Consider the following 22,474-nt stretch of genomic DNA (forward strand, 5'->3'; position numbering starts at 1 on the left):
TAAACTTGAAAACACTCCAATTTGTTTCCTACTTTTCCTATCATAGTCCTATCCTTAACAGAATAACACAGTTTGGAAGAAGTTAAATAGCAAACATGTATAAAAGTTATAGTTAAAATAGTATGTTCGTTAAAGTTATAAACATATTTGAATTAATGAGTGCAAATAAAAGTAAATTTATCAGTTAAATTGTAGATTTCATTTCACTCCTTTGTATCCATACTAAATAGTGATAATTCAATAAAAATGATTCAATTTTATTCATGAAAGTATGCAATCATTTCATCAATGTTTTGTTATGACGTTGTCACGTTATACTATCGTCCGTAAACAGACTTTACAGACAACCAATTTTTTTCTTTAGGGTCCTCAACGCACGTCTCTCGAGAATGCACCAAGTAAATTTATCCAACTCGAGCATGCAAACAAATGATCTAAACTTTTTTTTATTATTTTTCTTTTTATAAACTACAGTAAAATTTACAGAACAAACGAAGAGTTCTTCGCAGTAACTATCTCAAAATATTAATTGTTCAGAATAAACTTGTGTTAGTATATAGTATAACGTGAATATCACTCGTATGTTAATCTAAAAATGTTAAAAATCTGCAGGCGAATGTATGGTTTCATTAGATTGCCAATTGACCTATTTTCAAAATTAACCTAACGTTTAATATGAGTTGTGCATTTTTATAAGAAGTCTTATTTCCAATTTTGAAAATGTCGGTTGGTCCCGGGGCATACCCGGTACACCCGCTGGAGCCGCAATGTCTGTAACCTTAAGGGGCCCGCCTCGTCAGGGGTGTATCTGTGTTATTGAGGCGGGATAATGAGCGCGACGCTCGCTGGAGCTTCTAGCGCGGTATAGCCTCTGAACTGGCGCGCAGTCTTCTCGTCGTCACTGGACAACTGTGAAACTTGAGCGGTGACCGTAACATTATGTGGCGGAGAAATGAAGATAAAGGTGTAATGCAAGTCCCTTAAGTGCTACCCAGAATCTGCACCGGTTGTTTTTACGCCTAAAATTTACTCTGAAAACACGCGTTTTAGCAATTTTAACTCGTCTAAAAATACAGTTTGAAAACTTAATCCGCAATCAAAAGTACTTTTTGGCCCTCAGCAAACTCTTAAATGATTTTCGTAAGCAGACCCCACTCGTTTATCTTGAGTAGTTTTGAAATCGCGTTGTTTTACCTGAAGCTCTGCGCACCGTATGTATTTTTCTTGTCAATTAGTGTGAAAATGTATTTTTTTTCTTGTGTAAAATATCCAAAACATAAATAAACAAAATTTATCATCTTAAAAATATCAGTAGTTAGGTGTTGGTGATCCTGGGGAAAATTTTCCTTGCTGACACTCGGTTTTTGGTAGGTAATACCTTTGAATATATATACTGTATAGAAGTGGATAGGATTTACTCTACGTTTTTCAGGAGCGTATGATGAGCAGCTTGGGAACTTCACCGCTGCAGGGTGCTGCCGTAACGCCCTGTATCGTCTTAGGTTGTTATTTACACGTTAGAGCGCAGCACTGTCACCCGCTGTCATTCCCCCGCACCCCCCCCACTAATCATTCACTGTAGCTCTTCAACGGGAGGGGGGAAGGGGTGTTTGAAGAGTTCGACACTTGTCCGCTAGGGACCACCACAAGTCGATGCCCCAGAGATGGTGGCGATTGCGGCGGTGAATTAACCAACTACCTCAAACCGTATTAGAAATTTTAACCTGGGCTGGCGACTTCTATACAGTATATATATTCAAAGGTGATGCACAGGCATGCTGCTGTGATTTCCTTCTCCAGAATCCTGGCCGGGAGAGGTGTGGACACCACAGGAATGTGTTGTCATGTTGGCAGTCCCCACTACGGTCAGTCCCGTCCTCAACTACGTGGACATGCACGTGATCAGCAACGAGGAGTGCAGCAAGTCGTTCCCGGGCTTCATCGACTCCACCATCATCTGCGCCATAGGGGCGAACATGAAAGGCGCGTGCGGGGTAGGGAGACCCGCATCTTCAACCACCACTTACCGTGTGTCAGTCTTCTTCCCGACGTGTAAACAGGGGACGCACCACAATGCCGAAATGCCAAATTGACCACAACGCCGACAGCTAGAAAACTGCTGTGTACCACAACGCCGAATTACCACAACGCCGAAATACACTAACGCCGAAAAATGTAATTGCAGGACTGCCACAAAGGTTAGGTTAGGTTAGACTAGACTAGGTTAGGTTAGACTAGGTTAGGTTAGGCTAGGCTAGGCTAGGCTAGGTTAAGTTAGGTTAGGTTATATTACGCTAGGTTAGGTTAGGCTAGGTAAGGTTAGGTTTGATTGTGGTATTTCGGCGTTAAGGTACATTTAAGAAACACACACAAATTCATTCAGTTGTTATTTCGGCGTTGTGGTACACAGCAGTTTTCTAGCTGTCGGTGTTGTGGTCCATTTTGACATTCGGCGTTGAGGTAACGACCTGTGTAAACATCTCATGTCTCGGTGCAAGGCAATCCGTGATTGGAACGGAACTCGCACGTAACGGAAATGTGTGTGACCACGGTGCTGCCACCTGTGGCGTATGACGCGAACCAAAGCTCCCACAGACAACAGTGAAACGTTATAGTATTAACGGTTTAATTTGCAGTATTTTAAATAAAATTCCTTGTCGAAATCAGGTCCAAAGCCGGAGTTCAGTATTTTTCAAGTCTTTTCAACTTTTAACGGAGCTGTTTTATTGTATAGTTTAAAATTTCGGTCTGCTAATCAAATGATCCAATCGTCGACTTAGCTGCTCCGGCAGCGAATTCTAGCGGCAGGTGCGGGGAACTACGTGTGATTCGCGTCAAGAACTGCAGTTGAAAACACAGTTTGCGCTCGACATTTCTTTTTAAAGAATTACACGTTAAATTTTCGTGTCCGAGTTTCGTATTATACCTAAGTGTATTTGCAACACGAGAACACACGAATTGGCTCGTTACCGAGAAAGGATGTTTACACATCACTGGAGAGTTACGGGAAGAATCGCTTGTTATTTTTTTCTTTCTTTCCCCCTCGTCAACCATTTTTGTCACAACAATTTTTTTTTGCCGGGTATTAGATCGTCTGGTTGAGAGTTGGCGAAAAAAAAAAAAAAAAATTTCTAAAGCTTCTCATTCTCTCTAAATACATTCTCATTGACACTATCTTGTAAATATTCCCTTCTCACGCGTACGTTGAGTTCACTCACTTACGTTTTACTTGGCAAAAAAACAACAAAACACATTGGCATGAGTTAGGAAGTGTGTATGTGTGCAAATCCTTGCCATTTTAATAATCATATTTATATGAAAACGATCCCCACTCCTTTGTCTCATTTGGACAGCATAACATTTGTTGGAAATGATTTTTTTAAACATCTTTATTTAAAAATACTCACATCCTGATGACAATTTTTTTTTTCACGATTCTTTCTAGCGAGACTCTTTCAAACTGTTGAACAAACTTGTGACGGTAACGTAACAACACTTCCTCGATTTTATTATTTGTTGTCACTGTATCAAGAGGTAAGCCTTCTTTTCCACAGACGAGAGAGCCAAACGCTCGATCGTGCATCTTCGGTTTTTTTTTTTGGTTCATTGTAAATAAATATGGCGGTGTTGATAAAAGGATACTAATGGTCAATAAGGTTAGGTAAGCTACATTATAAATACTTTAAAACATTGTGGACGGTTGATTTGGTTAGGATAGCCACATCAGGGCCGGCGCGTCCATATAGGCGAACTAGGCAACCGCCCAGGGCGCCAAGTAGCTGGGGGCGGCGCAGCACGACACATAACAGCTCATATGATATGTTTAACGATTATTGAAACTAGATTAAAATGGATTTTTGTAACAGTTTGGAATGTTTATATCGATATAACTAATTATTTAAAGTCCACGGTGACCTGTTTATGATTTGTAATAAGTAAAAAAGTAAAAAAAAAAAAAACACAAGCCTGCTTACATTTGATTGTTGACAAAATCTTAGGCTTACGTGATGTATTTTGAGGCAAGGATTTTTTTTTTGGGGTGTCCAGCCAGTGGCCCGGGGGGGGGGGGGGGACATTTAGATTTGTCGCCTAGGGCGCCAATTTACCTTGCACCGGCCCTGAGCTACATTAAAAATACGGGGGGGGGGGGGGGGGGGGGGGGACAAAAAAAAGCATGAACTTCGGGGGAACTTCGGGTTTTGGATCTCTCGTCTGTGGAAAAAAAAAAAAAAAAAATGCTTCCCGTGTGAAGAGGTTTTACTGCCTGACGGACGTGTGGACTGCGTGGCGTGTGGCCAGGGCGACAGCGGCGGCCCGCTGGTGACGGACTACGACTCGTCGGCGCCCGTGCTGGTGGGCGTGGCCGACTTCGTGGGCTACCAGGGCTGCTGGGGCGGCGAACCAACGGGCTTCGCGCGGGTCTCCTACCACCTCGACTGGATACACTCCGCCACGGGCATCGCCGTCCGGAGCTGAGGACCCCTCCGTCGAGCGAAGCATCCTCGTCCTTTCTTTCTGACGTGATCGACGAATGCCGGCTGCATTGTCGCGTTCCGCCTGAAGCCGAGCGTGCAAGAACCGGCCAATCACCGCGCGAGACAAATCTTAATATATAGTCTATATAAATCCAGTGTCCTGATGTTTGTTTCCAGTGAACTCCCAGTCAAACCGATTTCGATGAAAAAATTGGCATTTACCTATGTGTAATTTTTTTTCCAACTTGAGAGATAGGATAGTTTTTATTTCGATCAAAATGGTCTTAATAATTTATAATTAATAATAAAATTGATTATCAATGTTGATTGGTGTTTCAAGCCCGGGAAACAGTGGGTACTTCGTCTCCATTACAACGTTGCGTGCTCGAGAGTGGGGAAACCATCGGTGCTATTCGTTTTTTCTTCGGAACATTACAAAGCACTGTAATAAGTTTTTGTCAAAATTAATTAATTTTCATTTTATTTCATTTATTATAACTGTAAATAAGAGATTTGGTCTCATTTTCCCCCATTAATACAACCGTGCGAAGCCGGGTCGGGCAGCTAGTCTTCTATAATATCAAACAGGTTAAGGCGGGCCTTTTTAACTAATCGTTCGTGATTATATTTAAACAAATTATTTAAATTAAATTTTGCAAAAACCTGTAAATAATATATCTGAAATTTTAAAAAAAGTATGCAATTTTTTCATCAATGTATTTTTTTTATGACGTTATCACGTAAGATTATTTTCCGTAAACCGACTTTACAGACAACAACCCCCACCCTTTTTTTTGTAAACGCTAAAATTACACATTTGTACCTTTTACATTAGAACAACTGCGTGACTACAAAATGGTGTTCGCAGTCACACTGGGAACCAACTGCACACAAAATAAGCACGTTACGACAGAATAAGTTCTTTTCCATCGTTCAAAAAATTAGGCTTGAATTAAAAATAAAAATAAAATAATCATGCGCCCTTTTGTTTTCCATGAAGATATACTCAACCGTTTAGGTAAGAACAAATACCATTAAAGCTCCATTTAACACAGTGCATGAATTGTATTGGTGTAATAAATGTAATAATCACGCTAGAAAGAATAAATTATTTACAAAATGTAGCCAATGAATAAGCTGGGCATCCTAGAAGTCAATGAATCCGTTACACGGCCATATTTGTAGGTCTGGCAACTTCCTATATTTTGCCTTGGCATGACTTCTTCACTTGTGCGGCCTGGTGCGACTTGTGATCTGATTCCACCATTAATTGGTTAGTCTATTCCTAAAATTGTTTAAAAAGGCGTTCTAAATATAAATAGGATATTACTTGTAATTCCATCTAATTTTATAAAGTTGGGATTGATTATATTACTTATAATTTATTTGGGTGCTCTTTAGGTGTTTAATCCTTAACAATGACTTATAATTTCACCAAATTTGTCAGTTACGCTGAAGTGATAACAGGAAATTCTTCAGTCTTGCATTGAGCTAAATTGTACAGAAGGTTATGGCTCAATAATCTTCAAGTATTTCATTTATATTAGTGACTAAGGATCAAGTTAAAAGGGAAAAATTGCAAGTTGCAATACAAAAAAGAAATTGTAGTAACCTTGTGTAAAAGTGCCAAAGGTTTTTTCCCCCTTAATAACGAAGAATTTTTTTTTCAAATTTTGAAATATATGAAGTGAAGACTCTGTATGTTTTCAATTATAAAATAACATTATGTGCAGATCGATGAATCTTGAAATGACATATAAATAAATATAAAAATCATCCACTCAAAATAGATAAAGAATAGGCTACATTCAATTAATAAAAATGCAAAAAATAAAGTTTAATATATGTAAATAAAGCTTTAGTAAAAAAAAATCATGGAAATATGCCATTGCTTGAGAACACTGAATGTCATTGGAAAACTTCGAGAGAAAATAACAAAGATGAAAAAAATCATTTTCGGCATGGCCTACAGGCATAGGTAGAGTTCGAAGACATTATTTCTCCTGATCGACGAAACATTTTCTCTGATTCTATGCAGCGAAAACGTTTCAATTGTTATAAATTCAATGCATTGCACATCTTAGAACGAATTTCATACCATTCTTACTAAGGAAGTTATATATATTTTTTTGACATTTAAAAAATATGTAAATTTGCTCATACAAATAAGTGGATGTATAACAGTATGTTTTGGACTGAGATGTTAGATAATAGTTTGATAGTGTGCCTAATAAAGAAGTTTTGAATTATGTTTATTTTTTTACCTGTTAACATATAAGGACACATAAGATTTTTCGGATCCTCCTCCTTATTACGTAAGATTTTACCCAGAGTTTCCTTAAAAAACGTTAAATGGTTAAATTCTGTAAGAAAAGGTTCAGGTAAACAAAAAAAAAATATTTGACATAAAACAAAGATTATTAAAAAAAAAAATAATTCTTCAGTCTGTGGAGAAAAAAAGTATTATAATTAACGGTAAGGTTTGAAACAATCTTAAAGTAAGGGAACAAATCAGTCAAACATCTGCAAACGAGGGACACTATGAACGACTGGTTCTGAAAGGAAATCGGTCAGGGAGTAAAAGCCCGGATCGGTTCATGTCATCAGCTGTCGACCGGGCTGGACAGGTCTGTCGGAGAGACAGCTGGCAGCTCGTCAGATGCAGCTGCAGACGGCGCCTCATCTTCCTCCAGCCGCTCCGCGCCTTTCCCGCCAATCAGTGGACGGATCGCATACATGGGATTCGATTCCGGGATCCTGGCCCTTTTCCAGGCTCGAGATCTTCGGGGTACAAATTTCCTGGACCCGGGATTTTCGGGATTGACAAAAAAAAATTTGGCATGAAACATACATCATAAAAACGGAAAATATCCAAACGAAACGCACCCACTTTATCCGCCACTCTCACTTTGACTTCCTTGTCCACCATTTGGTTTTAAAAGATGAATTTTAATCGCATTGTTGTGAGTTGTGAGAGTTGTGACTTTGTGAGTGAAAAGGTGTCTAAAAAAAACGGCTGAGCTTTGAATCGTGTAAGTAGCATTATTTACTATATTTTTTTAATGGTTAATTAACATAAATTACGTAAAATAATGGTTACGTACTGAATTTTGGAAGTCATTTTTATTATTATTGTTTACAAGCGTGAATGGTAACCAGACAATATTTTCCCTTCAGTTGAGGGTTCTCCTTCCGTTTTCCCAAATTATAACATCATAAATGACTATTTTGTAAGGAAATATAGTTACCTAGACAAAATACGTTCAACACGATTGAAAGCACTGTGACATGGAGAATTCGTCGCCAAAAACATGGAATCCAAATCGAAGGTTCGGAAATGTAGGATGGCAGATACGTTGTTTTTAAGGAACCTGTAAAAAAAAAAGGCGAGTATACATACGCACGCACGTTAAAAGTTATACTTCTTTTTGATTTAATACACTGAACAATTTTGAAATTTATTGTAACAAAAATTAATTAAAGAACTGTATACTCAATATTTAATATTAATATAAATATGTGTATCAAATAATATACAAAAAAAGGCAAAACGATACGCTAATACAAATTATATATATATATGTTTGCTTAAAGTATAAATTGTACAAACCAAAAATATGTAATTTAAAAATGTAAAAAAAAGATCTAATGCAGAGTTTTAAACCACGGTCGGTTAGCTTGTTAATAGCGTACGGAAAACAATCTAAAATTTTTCCGGAAGTGGCATCATTGTAATGGTTACAATACATATTTTTCTTCGAAATATACCTAATCCGTACGCACATGAACAAGCCAAAATCGTCTGATATCAAATTTTAAATCCTTAAACACCAAACATAATTCAGGGGAAGGTTTTTGTCAGAAAAAAAAAACATATAAAATATTATATCACAGAAGAACACAACCAGAACAATCAAATAACAGCTTGAGATTGTAAAAAATTAAATATTCTACCTCCTAGTTTCCTATAAGACAATAGGGGTTTATGTAGGTGTTGTTGGTTTTTTATTTAGGCGTTTACTGTTCAGTGTATACAGGAGTAGACTCACTGCGGGAGGCTAGGTTACAAGTAGAACAGATGGCGATAAGCACGTAGACAAGTATGTATTCCAGTCTTATCATAGAACTTTATCTCTCGGCGGTGGTAATTTTCCAATTGTAAAGGATATATTTAAGTGCTAAAAAATAATATTTTTGCCAGATTTGATGTCCTTGATTGAAATAGACGCTTGTCTAACTAAATATCGATATTAATGTTTTTAAATATAACTTTAAGCATGCTTTTTTAGACACCTTAATGATTCTTCATTATGTCAATTGTAATTGTTTTTCCTTCGATACAAAATCAAGTCAAGGGTCAATTGCACATTGTGTATTATAACAATCAAACAAAGGGGAAAAACAGTATGCTTCATCATACTGTAGAGATAACATTTTATTTTTATCGCTTCAAGGTTGAAATGAACATTTTTATATCTTGCTCCACCTAATATCATTACAGTGTGCAAGAAAAATTGTAGCTTAGCAACTTTACGGCTGAACAAATGTTTTTGTAATAATGGATAATATTCTAATTGTTTTAGTGGTTGCTGTATTTGTAAGTATTCAATATAGTTATTTTTAACTGAAGTTTTTCTACGTTTGCATCTATATATATAGACGTTTGTTATGTTAGTGTAAAAATGTTTGCACTTGTGATAAAATGTTCAAGTAATGTAAAACAGTTAAGGTTAAATAAGAGCAGGGTTTAGCATACCTAAGGGCAAAAATAGAAATAAGCTAAACTTAAACACAGACATTCCATAATTGTTGCCAATAAGAAATCACATGCGAACAATTTAAAAATTGGACTAAAGTAAACAACATTTTTTTTGCAATACCGGTAGTGACATTTGTCACGAATAATAATGAAATCGATTTTGTTAAAATGATTATTGTAGTAGTACATCACCAATGCTGATGTTTCAAACAGTTAAATAATATTGGTTAAATGTGCTAATTTCTCCAGGAAACACGTGTGCATAAAGAGCGTAAAAATTAGGGAGCGGGGCCAAAGTGGATTCTGGTGATTTCGTAAAAAGGTTTTTGCTTCAGGCCATCGTCTTGAACCATCAGGTCATTCCGATTTTCGTCAGATAATTTAACCGAGTAGTCTACAACATCGCAACTCACCAGTCCCTCGCCGTTTTGAGACTTGCACATTTTAGGACCCTTTCCGACTCAACATATTCTATAAAAAACATAGACATTAATTATTGGTTAATTTTGTATCCCAACTCTCTTAGCTACTTGAGCCCAGACCAGAACGATCAACTATTTAAAACCTGTCAACGATTAAGGCAGATTAATGTTGCAGTATACACTTTTACATGTCATTGTAATATAGTTATTAACATTCCGAAAGTGCTGTGGAGAAAGCAAGGAACCCGCTACCATATCGCATACAACTCCTGACTCAGTGTGCCTTCTCGGGGTACTGTGTTTGTTCCTGTGGTTTACGATTGGCTGTAACCCAGAGCCAACTTGGGCTTGAATCAACGTGGATGGACTGCAGCTCTTGGTAGGACCAAACCAACCATCGGGCTGATAACCAAGCATGAGTGCACACTTCTGTCTACATTAACGTAGATGAATACATCATGTCCATAAAAAAATGCTGCAGTTATAAATTTTAACATTATCAACTGTAAGCGCTGTAAAGTGTTGGTTCAAGGTCACAATTAAAGAGTCACGGATAGGATGGAGCCCCCTCTCCCCATTGGGATCTCTTTTTTTACGAGAGTGGTTGAACGTCGAAGTACCTTACCCTCTGGGGCTTTATAAAATATCGTGTTTACGTTCCGCCGCTACCCAATGATTTGCCAGAGTTGAGACACAGAATTGCTTCCATATTGCTTCGGAATAGTTAACCAAAGTGTGGGATGAATTAGACTTTAGATTGGATGTGTGCCGTATAACTAAAGGTACAAATATTTAATATTTGTAAGAAAATATAGTTCAGTTTACATTCAATTTTATGTATGATTTGTTGTAAATAGTCTAAAAAAACTGTAACAATATACCTTTGGAAATGGAACATTCTTTATTGGACAACCTGTACAGTGCGTGTTATTATTTATTTCAATGTGTTACATGTGTGTGTATGTATGTATATTTTACCAGGCGGGGTTACTCCATGGTCTAGATGGACACGCGCTGAAACAACCGTTGCAAGGGAGCCCAAATAGAGGTAAACAGTTGTGAGAGGTGTAATGATTGAGTGACTGTGAACTGACGGACCATCAGCTAACTTTTGTCGTTTGTATCTTGGACCCATGGTGGTTGAGTGGTGCCGAACTCTGTAGCACAGTTGGAAGCACGCGAGCTTTCGGTGGGTGGGTATCCTGGTTGGAGTACCCCTCTGAGACGATTATGTAAATGGTCAACAATTTGTCGAAACCACTGAAAATGTCAAAATAAATTGCAAGTGTATAAAATGGGTTGGTTGGCTCGTGAGGTGATGAAAAAGCAACCAACAAGTCACACATTTTATTGATAAAATCATTAAAAAAAAATATTTTAAATCACTGGCCAAATCACTTGACTCTCCTCTAAGGTGATCCGGGTTCGATTCCTGGCGCGGTCGAACACTCAATTTTTCGCGAGTGGGAAATGTGGCGGACTTTTTGGGCACTTCCGTTGCCCCCACTCATTCATTCCGTACCATGCTCTATTCTCCTTTCCTCACCCCTTGTCTCACCGTCTCTACTGACCTCAGGGGCGTAACAACGAAATTTTCAAAAGGGGGGGGGGGGGTGGGTGGGTGGGTTGCAATATAACTTTTTTATAAAGAATCATCGATCCCCCCTATTGAAGCGGGGGGTTCGGAGGTCCTCCCCCGGGAAAATTTGTATTTCAAGGTGGAAAATGGTGCTATTTAAGCAGTTTTATCATCTAAAAATTGATTACACAGCTAGTGGAAATAACATGTCCTACTTGTACAGCACTTTCTTTGCCCCCGTTTGCCCCCACTTCAAGGTTTCAGAAGGGGAGCAAAATACCCTTGCCCCCCCCTGTTGTTGCGCCCCTGACTGACCTCGATGTAAAAGAGAAATTAAAACATTCAATAGTTCATTGATTAATCCACGGATTCCCTAATTAATTTATTATTGGTCCATTCATTGATTGATTCATTGATATATTTATTCGTTTAATGAATTGATTCATTTTTGATTTATTTATTGAATGATTCATTCCTTATTAATTAAATGATTTATCGACTCATTTATTGATTCTTCGATCCATCAACTGATTTATTCATTACATCATTCTTTGATTCACTCATTTTAAATAGATTCATTGATTGATTGATCAAATCATCCATTCATTGATCCACTGATCCGTGCGCGTGCTGTGTCCGACAGGGGGCCATGTCCCCAGGATCATGGGCGGTCAGAACGCGAAAGAGGGCCAGTTCCCATTCGTGACGGCGGTCACCATAGACGACAGCTTCTACTGCACCAGCTCGCTGCTGTCTCACAACTGGATAGTGACCGCCGCCCACTGCACGGAGGAGTGAGTAGTCCCCGGGTTTCAACGGGAGGCCTAAGATGCACATAAAGTTCTGCCATTTCCCGATCACGCCCGAACAATTCACCTTCGGCCAACCTCGGGTTTAATTATACCTACTTATATCTTTATATTTCTCTGTTTAATTTAATCTGTACTGACCTAACTAACCGTCCATAGTGTTTTAATGTAGCTAACCTAACCGACCACTTTTAACATTTGAAATTCATTTTTACCTGCGCAAAAATAAAAAAAAAAAATCCCGAGGTTGGCCGAAAGTGAATTGTTCGGGTGTAATCGGGAATGGCAGAACTTTATGTGCATCTTAGGTCTCCCGGGTTCCAACTGCAGCCGCATCAGTAGCGCGACGCGACGCGACGCGAAACACGCGCGTGACGTCAGCTGCCTCAGAGTTAAATTGCTCGATGGATCGACCCCGAGCAGACACCACGTCTGACTGACAGGAATGTCATCACCGCCCGTGCGGGCCTAGGGGGGCCCGAGTACCGCGACTTGGCATCGAACCCCGAGGCCCGTGCAGGAGTCCCTGGTCGCCTAGATGCCACTTCTAACCTCCTGTTCTGGTTCTTAAAAATGTAACTTTATGTAAGTTTTTGGACATACGCCATTGCTAAGCAATAGTGCTTAGCAATGGCGTATGTCCAAGAACTTACATCAAGTCATGCACTCCCATTGCACAAATCTTTCAAAGATAAAAAATCTCAAAAACGTAGTTCTGACGGATTTGTGAATGAACTGGCTTTGAAAACTTTGCTGCGAAGCACTGATGACTGTCAATGGCCACTTAAATTAAATTAAATTGATTTCGTGGGAGGTGAATTTATGCGTACGTCAGCTAATCACGTCGCCGTTGTGGCGTGCGGTTTCCAACTGCGCGACGAACAAAAAAACAAAACAAACATTACGTATATATATACATACATACATACATACATATATGAACCGCGCATACGACAGCTACAAATGTTTAAACGTTTTCGAATGGATTTAACGCTTCAAAGATTTCACGTAACAAAAACCTTTAAAAAAATAAGCAAGCAATAAATACAAACATCGAGCTACCGACGCACCAGTCCAACCATCATTCGAAAAAACAATATTCTGACTCGCATATTTCAGTAACGACTCGATTAAATGAGAAAATCTTTTCTAACCCGAAAGACCGTCGAGTCAGCAAATTTCGTCGCACTGACGGCGTATTTGTGTCCAACGCGATGGTCTGAATTTGATTTTATTGACATCGCTAAAATGTTTTGTACTAGCAGTACAATTTTTTTCTTAAAAAACGGTATTTCATAATTACCTTTTAATTTATTATTAAAACAGTTAAACTGAAAATATTATTTAATTTTATACAATGAATAATAAAAGACAATTATTAAAAAAAAATACACGACTCTGTCGGCTTAAAAAAAATGTCAGAATATTTTAGAAGTGGCTAACTTTGCATTCGTTGAATGACGACTATAAATGCTAAATAGGCTCTTTCATTTTCCTTTTAAGCTATCAGTACTGAAGTCATTTTTAAATGTAGTTGCTATTTTGAGGTAACTTTGTTTTTAATAAACACCAGGATTAAGCAAATCCTTACGAATAATAATAATAATGTAATTTTTTTTAGTTTCTTTTACAAATGACACTGTTCGAGTTTAAAAGCCCATCTTTTCGACATGACATCGTACTCGTTCTAGTTGTTTATTTTTCCACCATAGCGCACTGATTTATGCCAATTCCTAATAACTCTCTGTGGGCGACTTTAACTTAATAATACAAATATTTTATTAGGTAAAACATATATTAGTTGTACTGAAGAAATATAATTTCTCAGTTTTGTATGGTCAATACAAATTGTTTTACCTGAGTTTTGTCTGCATGCAGGTTTAAATGAGAGATCACGAGAATTCCTAACGTGTGGTGCTAACCAAGGATCATTTACTCTTTTCCTTCCCGATATCTCTCACACACGACGGATTATTAAAAAGAAATGTAACCACAATGGGGTATAATTATACGTGCGCGATGGGATTGTGACCACGTGGTCATGTTTTGGTTCAAGTGTCAGCACGTACGGCTTGAAGCTGGGGATCACGAACTTCAACGGACACGAGGACGGCGTGGTGACCACGACGTCGAGGAAAATTGTCAGGAATCCCCACTACAACACCGTCAACTCCAGCTTCGACATAGCCTTGATAATGCTGGCCTCTCCCGTGACATACACCTGTGAGTACCGATTCCGAGAGGGGAGAGATGGGGGAAAAAAAAAGACCCTATACGCTGTAAATTAATTAATTTATTTTTGACGTGACAACGTCTAATGAATCGATGAACGCCGGCTGCAAAAACGAAAAATTGTCCCGTTACGCTCATTGTTCCGTTACGCTGTGTTCCGTTACGCTGTCGGCGAGTGCAGTAATAATAGGTTATGTTACAATTAACTAAAAAATTATGGTGATTCATACATATAATTGATGATGGATATTTGATTACACTTTATTTATATGAAAACTTGTTCATAATTATATTTAAACTTTATAGCTAAACACCAGTTTTTTAAATTAATTACAAGTCATTTACAGGTGAACTGTTTCGTCGACTGTTTATAAAGTGAAGTGAAAAGTTAATGTGGTTTTCATTGCTTATTACAACAACAATTTCGGCAATAAATGTTTATTATTCTTGCATTTTTAAAATCTGATTACTAGTATAATTTCAAGTATTTATTCGTTTATTATTAAAAAAAATGATTCAATTTTATTCATAAAATATGCCATCATTTCATCAATGTTTTGTTATGATGTCACGTTAAACTATCGTTCGTAAACCGACTTTACAGACAACCAAATTTTTTTTTGTTTTAAGTGGAACAGAAATGATCACGTAACTTTATAGATATTAGTAAATTTGTACATTTACATGAAAACAATTGTATCGCTACAAAGAAGTGTTCGCAGTAATAATGGGTTCAGATTATTTACACGGGTATATCCCCAGTACCTACAATAGTTGAAGTTATTTGTAAACCGTTTCCTGAATAGATTTCCAGTAATAACTGAAAAAACTTATAAACACAATAAAATAAAATATTTCAGTTATTAAAAATTCTATAATATTTTCCATTGTTTATAAAATATCCTCGAATGGAACATCAATTAAAATATAAAATTGTGCCCAAATTTTTATAAGAAATACTCAGTATTATCTCGAAAAAACATATTTAATATAAGCAAAAATAACTATAGCCATATGTTGTATAAAGTAACAATATCTTTCTTGTAGTATTACAAACTATTTCTTGGAAACCGGGTTCAAAAGGAAACCTTTGTAATAGTACAAAATGTTTTTCCTGTGTATGGTTTTTACAATATTTTTAAGTCAAAACAATTGTTTTTATTTATATTAAATATTTTTATTTCATAAAGGCAGTATTCACGGATTAAGAAGATTTCTGAGGCTATAAAATAGTGTATATTGACAGTATTATTACAGTTGTAGTCATGACAAAAATTACTACTTGTTATACGCCAATGACTTCACAGGGAAAATTGCTTGTAGCAAACGGCTACTGTTAACACCAAGTATTATGTTGAATTATATACTATGCTTAAATGAAGCCACATCCTGAAAATGAAAATATATAAAATTGTTAGACCTATAACTATTTGACAGAAAAAATGCGTCGTTCGTTCCTATCTCTCTTCTTTAAATTTGGTTTTACGATTATTTAGAGAAATAATGTTTTAATGACATCTACTTTTCAAATTTATTTCTGTAACCGTTTTTGAAACATACCTACAAGTCCTAACTCACCAGAGTTGTTTGATGTACTTGGTGACTTTTTTTTTCCTTCCAGCAAAATACCGACCTCTTTATGCATGTTTGGCATTAGGTGAGGTTACTCAGAACGAGATGTATTCTATCCTAGGAGGACACCCTTAGATAAAAAAATCAAAAATTATGTTTATAATTGTATAGACAAAATCACCATGGTTCTTTAGGACAATTGAACCTTGACAGCCCAGACTGTTCAATACTAAGATCCCGCGAAGTGTTTAGAGCTTTACAGGAAAAAAAATCATATATATTTTATCATTTTTTTATAATATTGTAATTTCCAATTCATTATAGCCAATATCCTATCACTGACAATATACCATAATTTTCTACCACACCTTACTGAGTTCTCAACACACAAACACGCGCGCGCACATACTTGTAAATAGCTCATAAAAATAAAGATCACATCCCCTTATTCCACTTTGCAATATTTTATGGTTTTTTTGAGATTGTATAAGAAACACAAAAGTTTTTTTTTCTCAGCTTACAGCCATATTACCTAGTAATTTGTTTGGGTGTTTAAATATTTACAAGGCTTCTCTGACTGTCCTGACTTTTTCTTTGTTGACTATCGTAGTTAAAATATTATTTAAAAATATGAATTTTTATCCTTATAATACTTGACATTAAATACAAATCAGAAATAATTTCTTAAGTGAAAATAAGTTTTGGAACTACAGTTTTTTTCTTTTTGGTAATATTTCAGCCAAGATACAGCCGGTGAAACTTCCCAGTCGCAGCATGGTGAGCAATTCTTTAGCCGGGACAGCTGTTAGAGACATCGGCTGGGGTTACAGCAACGCCTGTAAGTGGCATTAGTTTAGAAAAAAAATTCCCTAGTGGGGACGATTATTTGATGATCTGCGTGTTGGCAGATCTCTCCAGACGTTGCCGGCAAAGCTACATTCATTGCAAAGTTCTATAACTAAAGATATAAGATTCCCAAGTGGCAGTTTTCCTAGATAATAAACGATAAGCTTTAAAAATGATAAGGCTACTGTGGCACATTTGACAAAAAAATATTTTTTTTTCCCTACGTTTTAAGCTGAATTGATTTATAGAGTTTATAAAAAAATACCTTTACACTGAAATTATGACCTACAAATTCGTCACCCTTACTAAATTTTGGTGATACCAAAAATGAGATCTCTTTTCCTGAAAAGTTAAGCATGCGTAGAAATTTCAAAAGTGATTCTTAAACGTTGAGAAGATTCTTCTATCGTGACAAACATTACTCCAGTTACACCAACTTTAACATTGTTAATAGTATTCATATGGGCTGGTTAAAATAGTATATAATAATTATTTTAAGCTTGTCCAAACAAATGGAACATTATCCATTTTGTGAACATTGTCATTCCCAAAATGATCACGGATAACGCTAGTAAACCTGGAAATTTTGGATTCAGCACAATCGAACTATCGTTTACATCAAAATACCTCTTACTCGAAAGAAATTTGGATTCAAGGCAAAATGTCACATTTACTTGGTGCAAAAATTTTACGAAATATTAAATTACGGGGTAGATTAATTTTGATCAAAGTAAATTATTTATCAGAAATTAATATATTCAAAAGAAATGTTCTCAGGAAGCCTGTAGCTTGAACTAAAATTTTATCAAGCATGCATTAAGGTTGCTATAGCAAATTAAGTTGATAAGTAAAAGGTAAACTGATAGCAATCATACGAATGAAAAGTTTTGTCATAATCATAAAAAATTAAGATCCCAGATAACTTGACTCAAGCGTGATATGGTAAGCTTGTAAAGCTGATCAATAGTTGAAATAACAACGTAAGCTCGCCAATATGAATATTCTACGTAAGATAAAAGACGAAATAACATGTGCAAGAATGTGTTTTATATTATTACTATTATTTTTTAATTACCGAAGGTAAACAATATTAAAAATGTTTTAAATATATTTTTATTTAATAGTATCAGATAAATTAAACAAGCAGAAACTATATACAATTATGAAATATAATAGTTTAAATTTTTTTGCAGATCCTAACGACGTGAGTCCAATTCTCAACTACGTGGACATAAAAGTGCTTAGCAATGAAGAATGCAACAAGTTTTACCCGGGAACAATGGATTCATCTCTCCTATGTGCTTATGCGAAGGGGGATAAAGGCTCTTGCTACGTAAGAAACCACACCTCTTTTACTTCACAATGTATGAAATTTATAGTTGGGCGTAAATAACTTACCATGATGTTTCTACATATGCTTTATTGGTTACTATCCTTCAAATTCTTACAGGGAATATGACTATATCGACGACTTTATCAGCGGTAGTAAAATTATGTAACCTCAGATATTAATTCATTTACTGAGTTCGAACGACTTCTTAAGGGGGTATATCCTGTTCCAGGCCATTATTTTATATTTACGTTACACACAGTTAAACTTGCTTACTTTTTGAGTAGCCGAACTTTCACCAAATAAAATAATAATTATATCGCATACTTTTTGAATAATTAGTTAGCAAAGTTTAATTTTTAACGTTTTCGAGAATGAAATTGGGTATAAAACTGAAACTTTAGGGTTTAAAATCAAATTTTATTAATTTATTTTAAACAATGAATTTTAACATAGCCTTTTTAAATCCTCAGAATTTTTAAGATTTAAAAAGGTTAAATAAAATTAATCAAACTTTTCTGAAAGAATTACAACCATATCACGCAGTAGCCACCAGCATTTTCTTTGAAACCAAATATTTTTAGTTATTTATTCCATTTGGTTCTCTTTATCCATACTGTACAAAAATGTTAAATATTCAACTTATCCAGCTAATTATGCATAAAAGTATGTATAAAACATATTTTTTAAAATTTTCTTGAAGTATTGTCACTCAAAAAGTCTACATGCTTGAGCGTGTTAAATGTAACCATAAAATAATGACCTACCGTTTAGCCACAGTAGACCTCCGTAGAAAAGTTTGCACCGACTTTAAAAAAATGGCCGTAATTTCAATTTTTTTTCGGTGGTAGAAAAAACACCTCATATTTTTGGAATTTTCTAGTCGGTCATGGACCAAGAACGATGAGACTACCAGTTTTAAAATTTTCAACTCTTCTGGACGTGGGTAAGAATTTGTGTGGGTTAGTGAATGAGTCGCACTTGTGATTGTATGTATTACTAGATTATGTTTATTACAATTATATTTAATATTTCTAACAAATTTAAAAGTGACTCTAAAACTTAAAAGATTATTTTTTTGTTTTTAAAGGAACGTCTACAATAGAACTTCTATATCGAAGCCTAGTACCCATTCCCGTAGATAAACCGCAATATGTAAGATAACTGAAGCTAACGGTAAAATACAGTCTCATGGCAATTGTGACTGCAGACAGTTTCTCCCCTGAAGGTCCAGCCTGACGGTACGCATGGTGTCCCACAGGGTGACAGCGGCGGTCCTCTCGTGATGGACTACACCTCGTCGCCCGTGCTGGTCGGCATGACGGACTTCGGGCCGGAGAAGTGCACGGACGGACTGCCCACCGGCTTCGCCCGGATCACCCACCACCTGGACTGGATCCACTCCACCACGGGCATCGCCATCCACAACTGAGGCACACACGGCAACAACACCAGCTTCGCCCGGATCACCCACCACCTGGACTGGATCCACTCCACCACGGGCATCGCCATCCACAACTGAGGCACACACGGCAACAACACCAGCTTCGCCCGGATCACCCACCACCTGGACTGGATCCACTCCACCACGGGCATCGCCTTCCACAACTGAGGCACACACGGCAACAACACCAGCTTCACCCGGATCACTCACCACCTGGACTGGATCCACTCCACCACGGGCATCGCCATCCACAGCTGAGGCACTCACGGCAACAACACCAGCTTCACCCGGATCACCCACCACCTGGACTGGATCCACTTCACCACGAGCATCGCCATCCACAACTGAGGCACACACGGCAACAACACCAGCTTCACCCGGATCACTCACCACCTGGACTGGATCCACTCCACCACGGGAATCGCCATCCACAACTGAGGCACACACGGCAACAACACCAGCTTCGCCCGGATCACCCACCACCTGGACTGGATCCACTCCACCACGGGAATCGCCATCCACAACTGAGGCACACACGGCAACAACACCAGCTTCACCCGGATCACTCACCACCTGGACTGGATCCACTCCACCACGGGAATCGCCATCCACAGCTGAGGCACACACGGCAACAACACCAGCTTCGCCCGGATCACTCACCACCTGGACTGGATCCACTCCACCACGGGAATCGCCATCCACAACTGAGGCACACACGGCAACAACACCAGCTTCGCCCGGATCACTCACCACCTGGACTGGATCCACTCCACCACGGGAATCGCCATCCACAACTGAGGCACACACGGCAACAACACCAGCTTCGCCCGGATCACCCACCACCTGGACTGGATCCACACCACCACGGGAATCGCCATCCACAGCTGAGGCACTCTCGGCAACAACACCAGCTTCGCCCGGATCACCCACCACCTGGACTGGATCCACTTCACCAAGGGCATCGCCATCCACAGCTGAGGCACACACGGCAACAACACCAGCTTCACCCGGATCACCCACCACCTGGACTGGATCCACTCCACCACGGGCATCGCCATCCACAGCTGAGGCACACACGGCAACAACACCAGCTTCACCCGGATCACCCACCACCTGGACTGGATCCACTCCACCACGGGCATCGCCATCCACAGCTGAGGCACACACGGCAACAACACCAGCTTCACCCGGATCACCCACCACCTGGACTGGATCCACTCCACCACGGGCATCGCCATCCACAGCTGAGGCACACACGGCAACAACACCAGCTTCACCCGGATCACCCACCACCTGGACTGGATCCACTCCACCACGGGCATCGCCATCCACAGCTGAGGCACACACGGCAACAACACCAGCTTCGCCCGGATCACTCACCACCTGGACTGGATCCACTCCACCACGGGCATCGCCATCCACAGCTGAGGCACACACGGCAACAACACCAGCTTTGACTGGTGTTTAGTTTTGGGGACAATAAAACCTTTGCCATAAATTAGACCACGTGTGAAATAATGTACATATACTTATCAAAGAAAACATAATACATAAATAATAAAATATATGCAGAGAACTTTAGAATTCCATTGTATCTCCTCCAATCTTTCTTTGCCACAATTTTTTCTGAGTGATGACGCAGCGAATACACAACTAGTTCTGCTGGAAACTAGATTGGTGTCCTTGCGTGACCACCTTGTGCAGCAACGGAGCCATGAATGCAGTCATGGCAATAACACTTATTCGATAACTAGGCAGGCTACAGGCGATTGGGTAACCAATTTTTTCCTTGTATACAAGTGTTTAAGGGTTATTAAAGGATTGTCAATAGCATTGCAGTTGTATCACTGTGAAGCAGTAGATCGAAATCTCAGTCTAGGACCTTTCGGCCTAGTGCCTTTCGGCCTAGTGAAAAATGTTCATAAAAATTATCGTGGATCTACAAATTTTCTTTTAAAAAAGTTAAACTAATCCGAAGATAAGGCTACAGTCAGTAACGTGGTGGTTGTTACCACGATCTTGTGAGTTTTCTCGGATGACTTCGATTTCTCGCATCAGACCCACTCTGTCGTTACATCACGCCTGCCGAATTCCACCTCACGAAATATTCATACTGGCCCTGACTTCACATCTGTTCCTCAGGTAGGAGGGATAATTTTATTTATTAATGAATATTTTTGAACTTGCTTCTGGCAGGATGCAACATTAAGATATTTTATTTCCAGCAGTTACAAGGAAACATTTATACGCTTGTTTTTGCCAGCAACTATAGTTGAACTAGACGACCGTAGACCGATAGCTGTCCATTCTATGAGGTAAATATTGTTATTAAAATTCTTTTATTTTTGCTTCTGCATAGCTGTGCAAAATACTGAAAAACTTGCTGACAAATGTAAAATGTTTTTGTCGAAGTTAAAAGTGTGTAAATACAGGAACCAGCGTGCTGTTCGCATTCACATCATATTTAAAACAAAAGTTTTGACATTAATTATGGACAGAGATATGAATGTCTTTAATCTCGGGTTGAGTGCCAGTTCTGCTGGGGATCCGACGTCACTTAAACCTCGTAAACCATGAAAGCTACAGAATCTAAGTGAATTTACCTTGGTAGAGCAGACTTTGCTCGTGGTCGTTGCGTTACATTTGCAGTGATGACGTAATGAGCGTTGGTTGGGGAGCGTTAAATTGAAGTCAGTGAGAGCTGCAACTCCGGAGGTAATAGACCAATTTGCGTGATTTAAACTTTAAGTTTCTCGTGAGTTAGGACTAAGCGGTGATAGTTGAGTAAAATAACTATAAAGTTACTAACTTTGGTTTTGGAACAATTAATTGCAAAATGCATAAGCGAAAACAGGTTATGTTAGAGAAAAGAAAGAAAATAAGCGAAATCTGCAGAGCAGAAGCTAATGAAAATGCAGAGAATTGTCGTAGGTTTCGAATGAGACAAAAAGTAGTTGAGAGAAATGAGCCAGTTGAGCAAAAAAAGACCCCGAACGAGGCGAGAAA

General features: G+C 38.2%; 2 protein-coding genes across 3 annotated transcripts in view; both read left to right on the plus strand.

Annotated features, from left to right (window-relative positions):
- LOC134537764 (brachyurin-like) overlaps window positions 1-6,140 on the plus strand; it is a 37,088-nt gene extending 30,948 nt beyond the window's left edge. For both annotated transcript variants that reach the window (XM_063378542.1, XM_063378541.1), the window contains exons 6-7: window positions 1,855-1,994; window positions 4,300-6,140. In XM_063378542.1, coding sequence (XP_063234612.1) covers window positions 1,855-1,994; window positions 4,300-4,476 — 317 coding nt within the window. In that variant the 3' untranslated portion in view covers window positions 4,477-6,140. The remainder of the gene's footprint in view (window positions 1-1,854; window positions 1,995-4,299) is intronic.
- A 2,848-nt stretch (window positions 6,141-8,988) lies between these two features.
- On the plus strand, window positions 8,989-21,301 carry LOC134537766 (brachyurin-like). Its single transcript, XM_063378544.1, has 7 exons — window positions 8,989-9,072; window positions 10,638-10,704; window positions 11,879-12,029; window positions 14,101-14,267; window positions 16,588-16,686; window positions 17,888-18,027; window positions 19,286-21,301. The coding sequence occupies exons 1-7, from the start codon at window positions 9,034-9,036 to the stop codon at window positions 19,454-19,456; spliced, it is 834 nt and encodes a 277-aa protein (XP_063234614.1). The 5' UTR covers window positions 8,989-9,033; the 3' UTR covers window positions 19,457-21,301.
- The last annotated feature ends 1,173 nt before the right edge of the window (window positions 21,302-22,474 follow it).

The sequence above is a fragment of the Bacillus rossius genome, chromosome 12 (assembly GCF_032445375.1).
Source record: "Bacillus rossius redtenbacheri isolate Brsri chromosome 12, Brsri_v3, whole genome shotgun sequence".
In the NCBI taxonomy this organism is placed as follows: Eukaryota; Metazoa; Arthropoda; class Insecta; order Phasmatodea; family Bacillidae; genus Bacillus; species Bacillus rossius.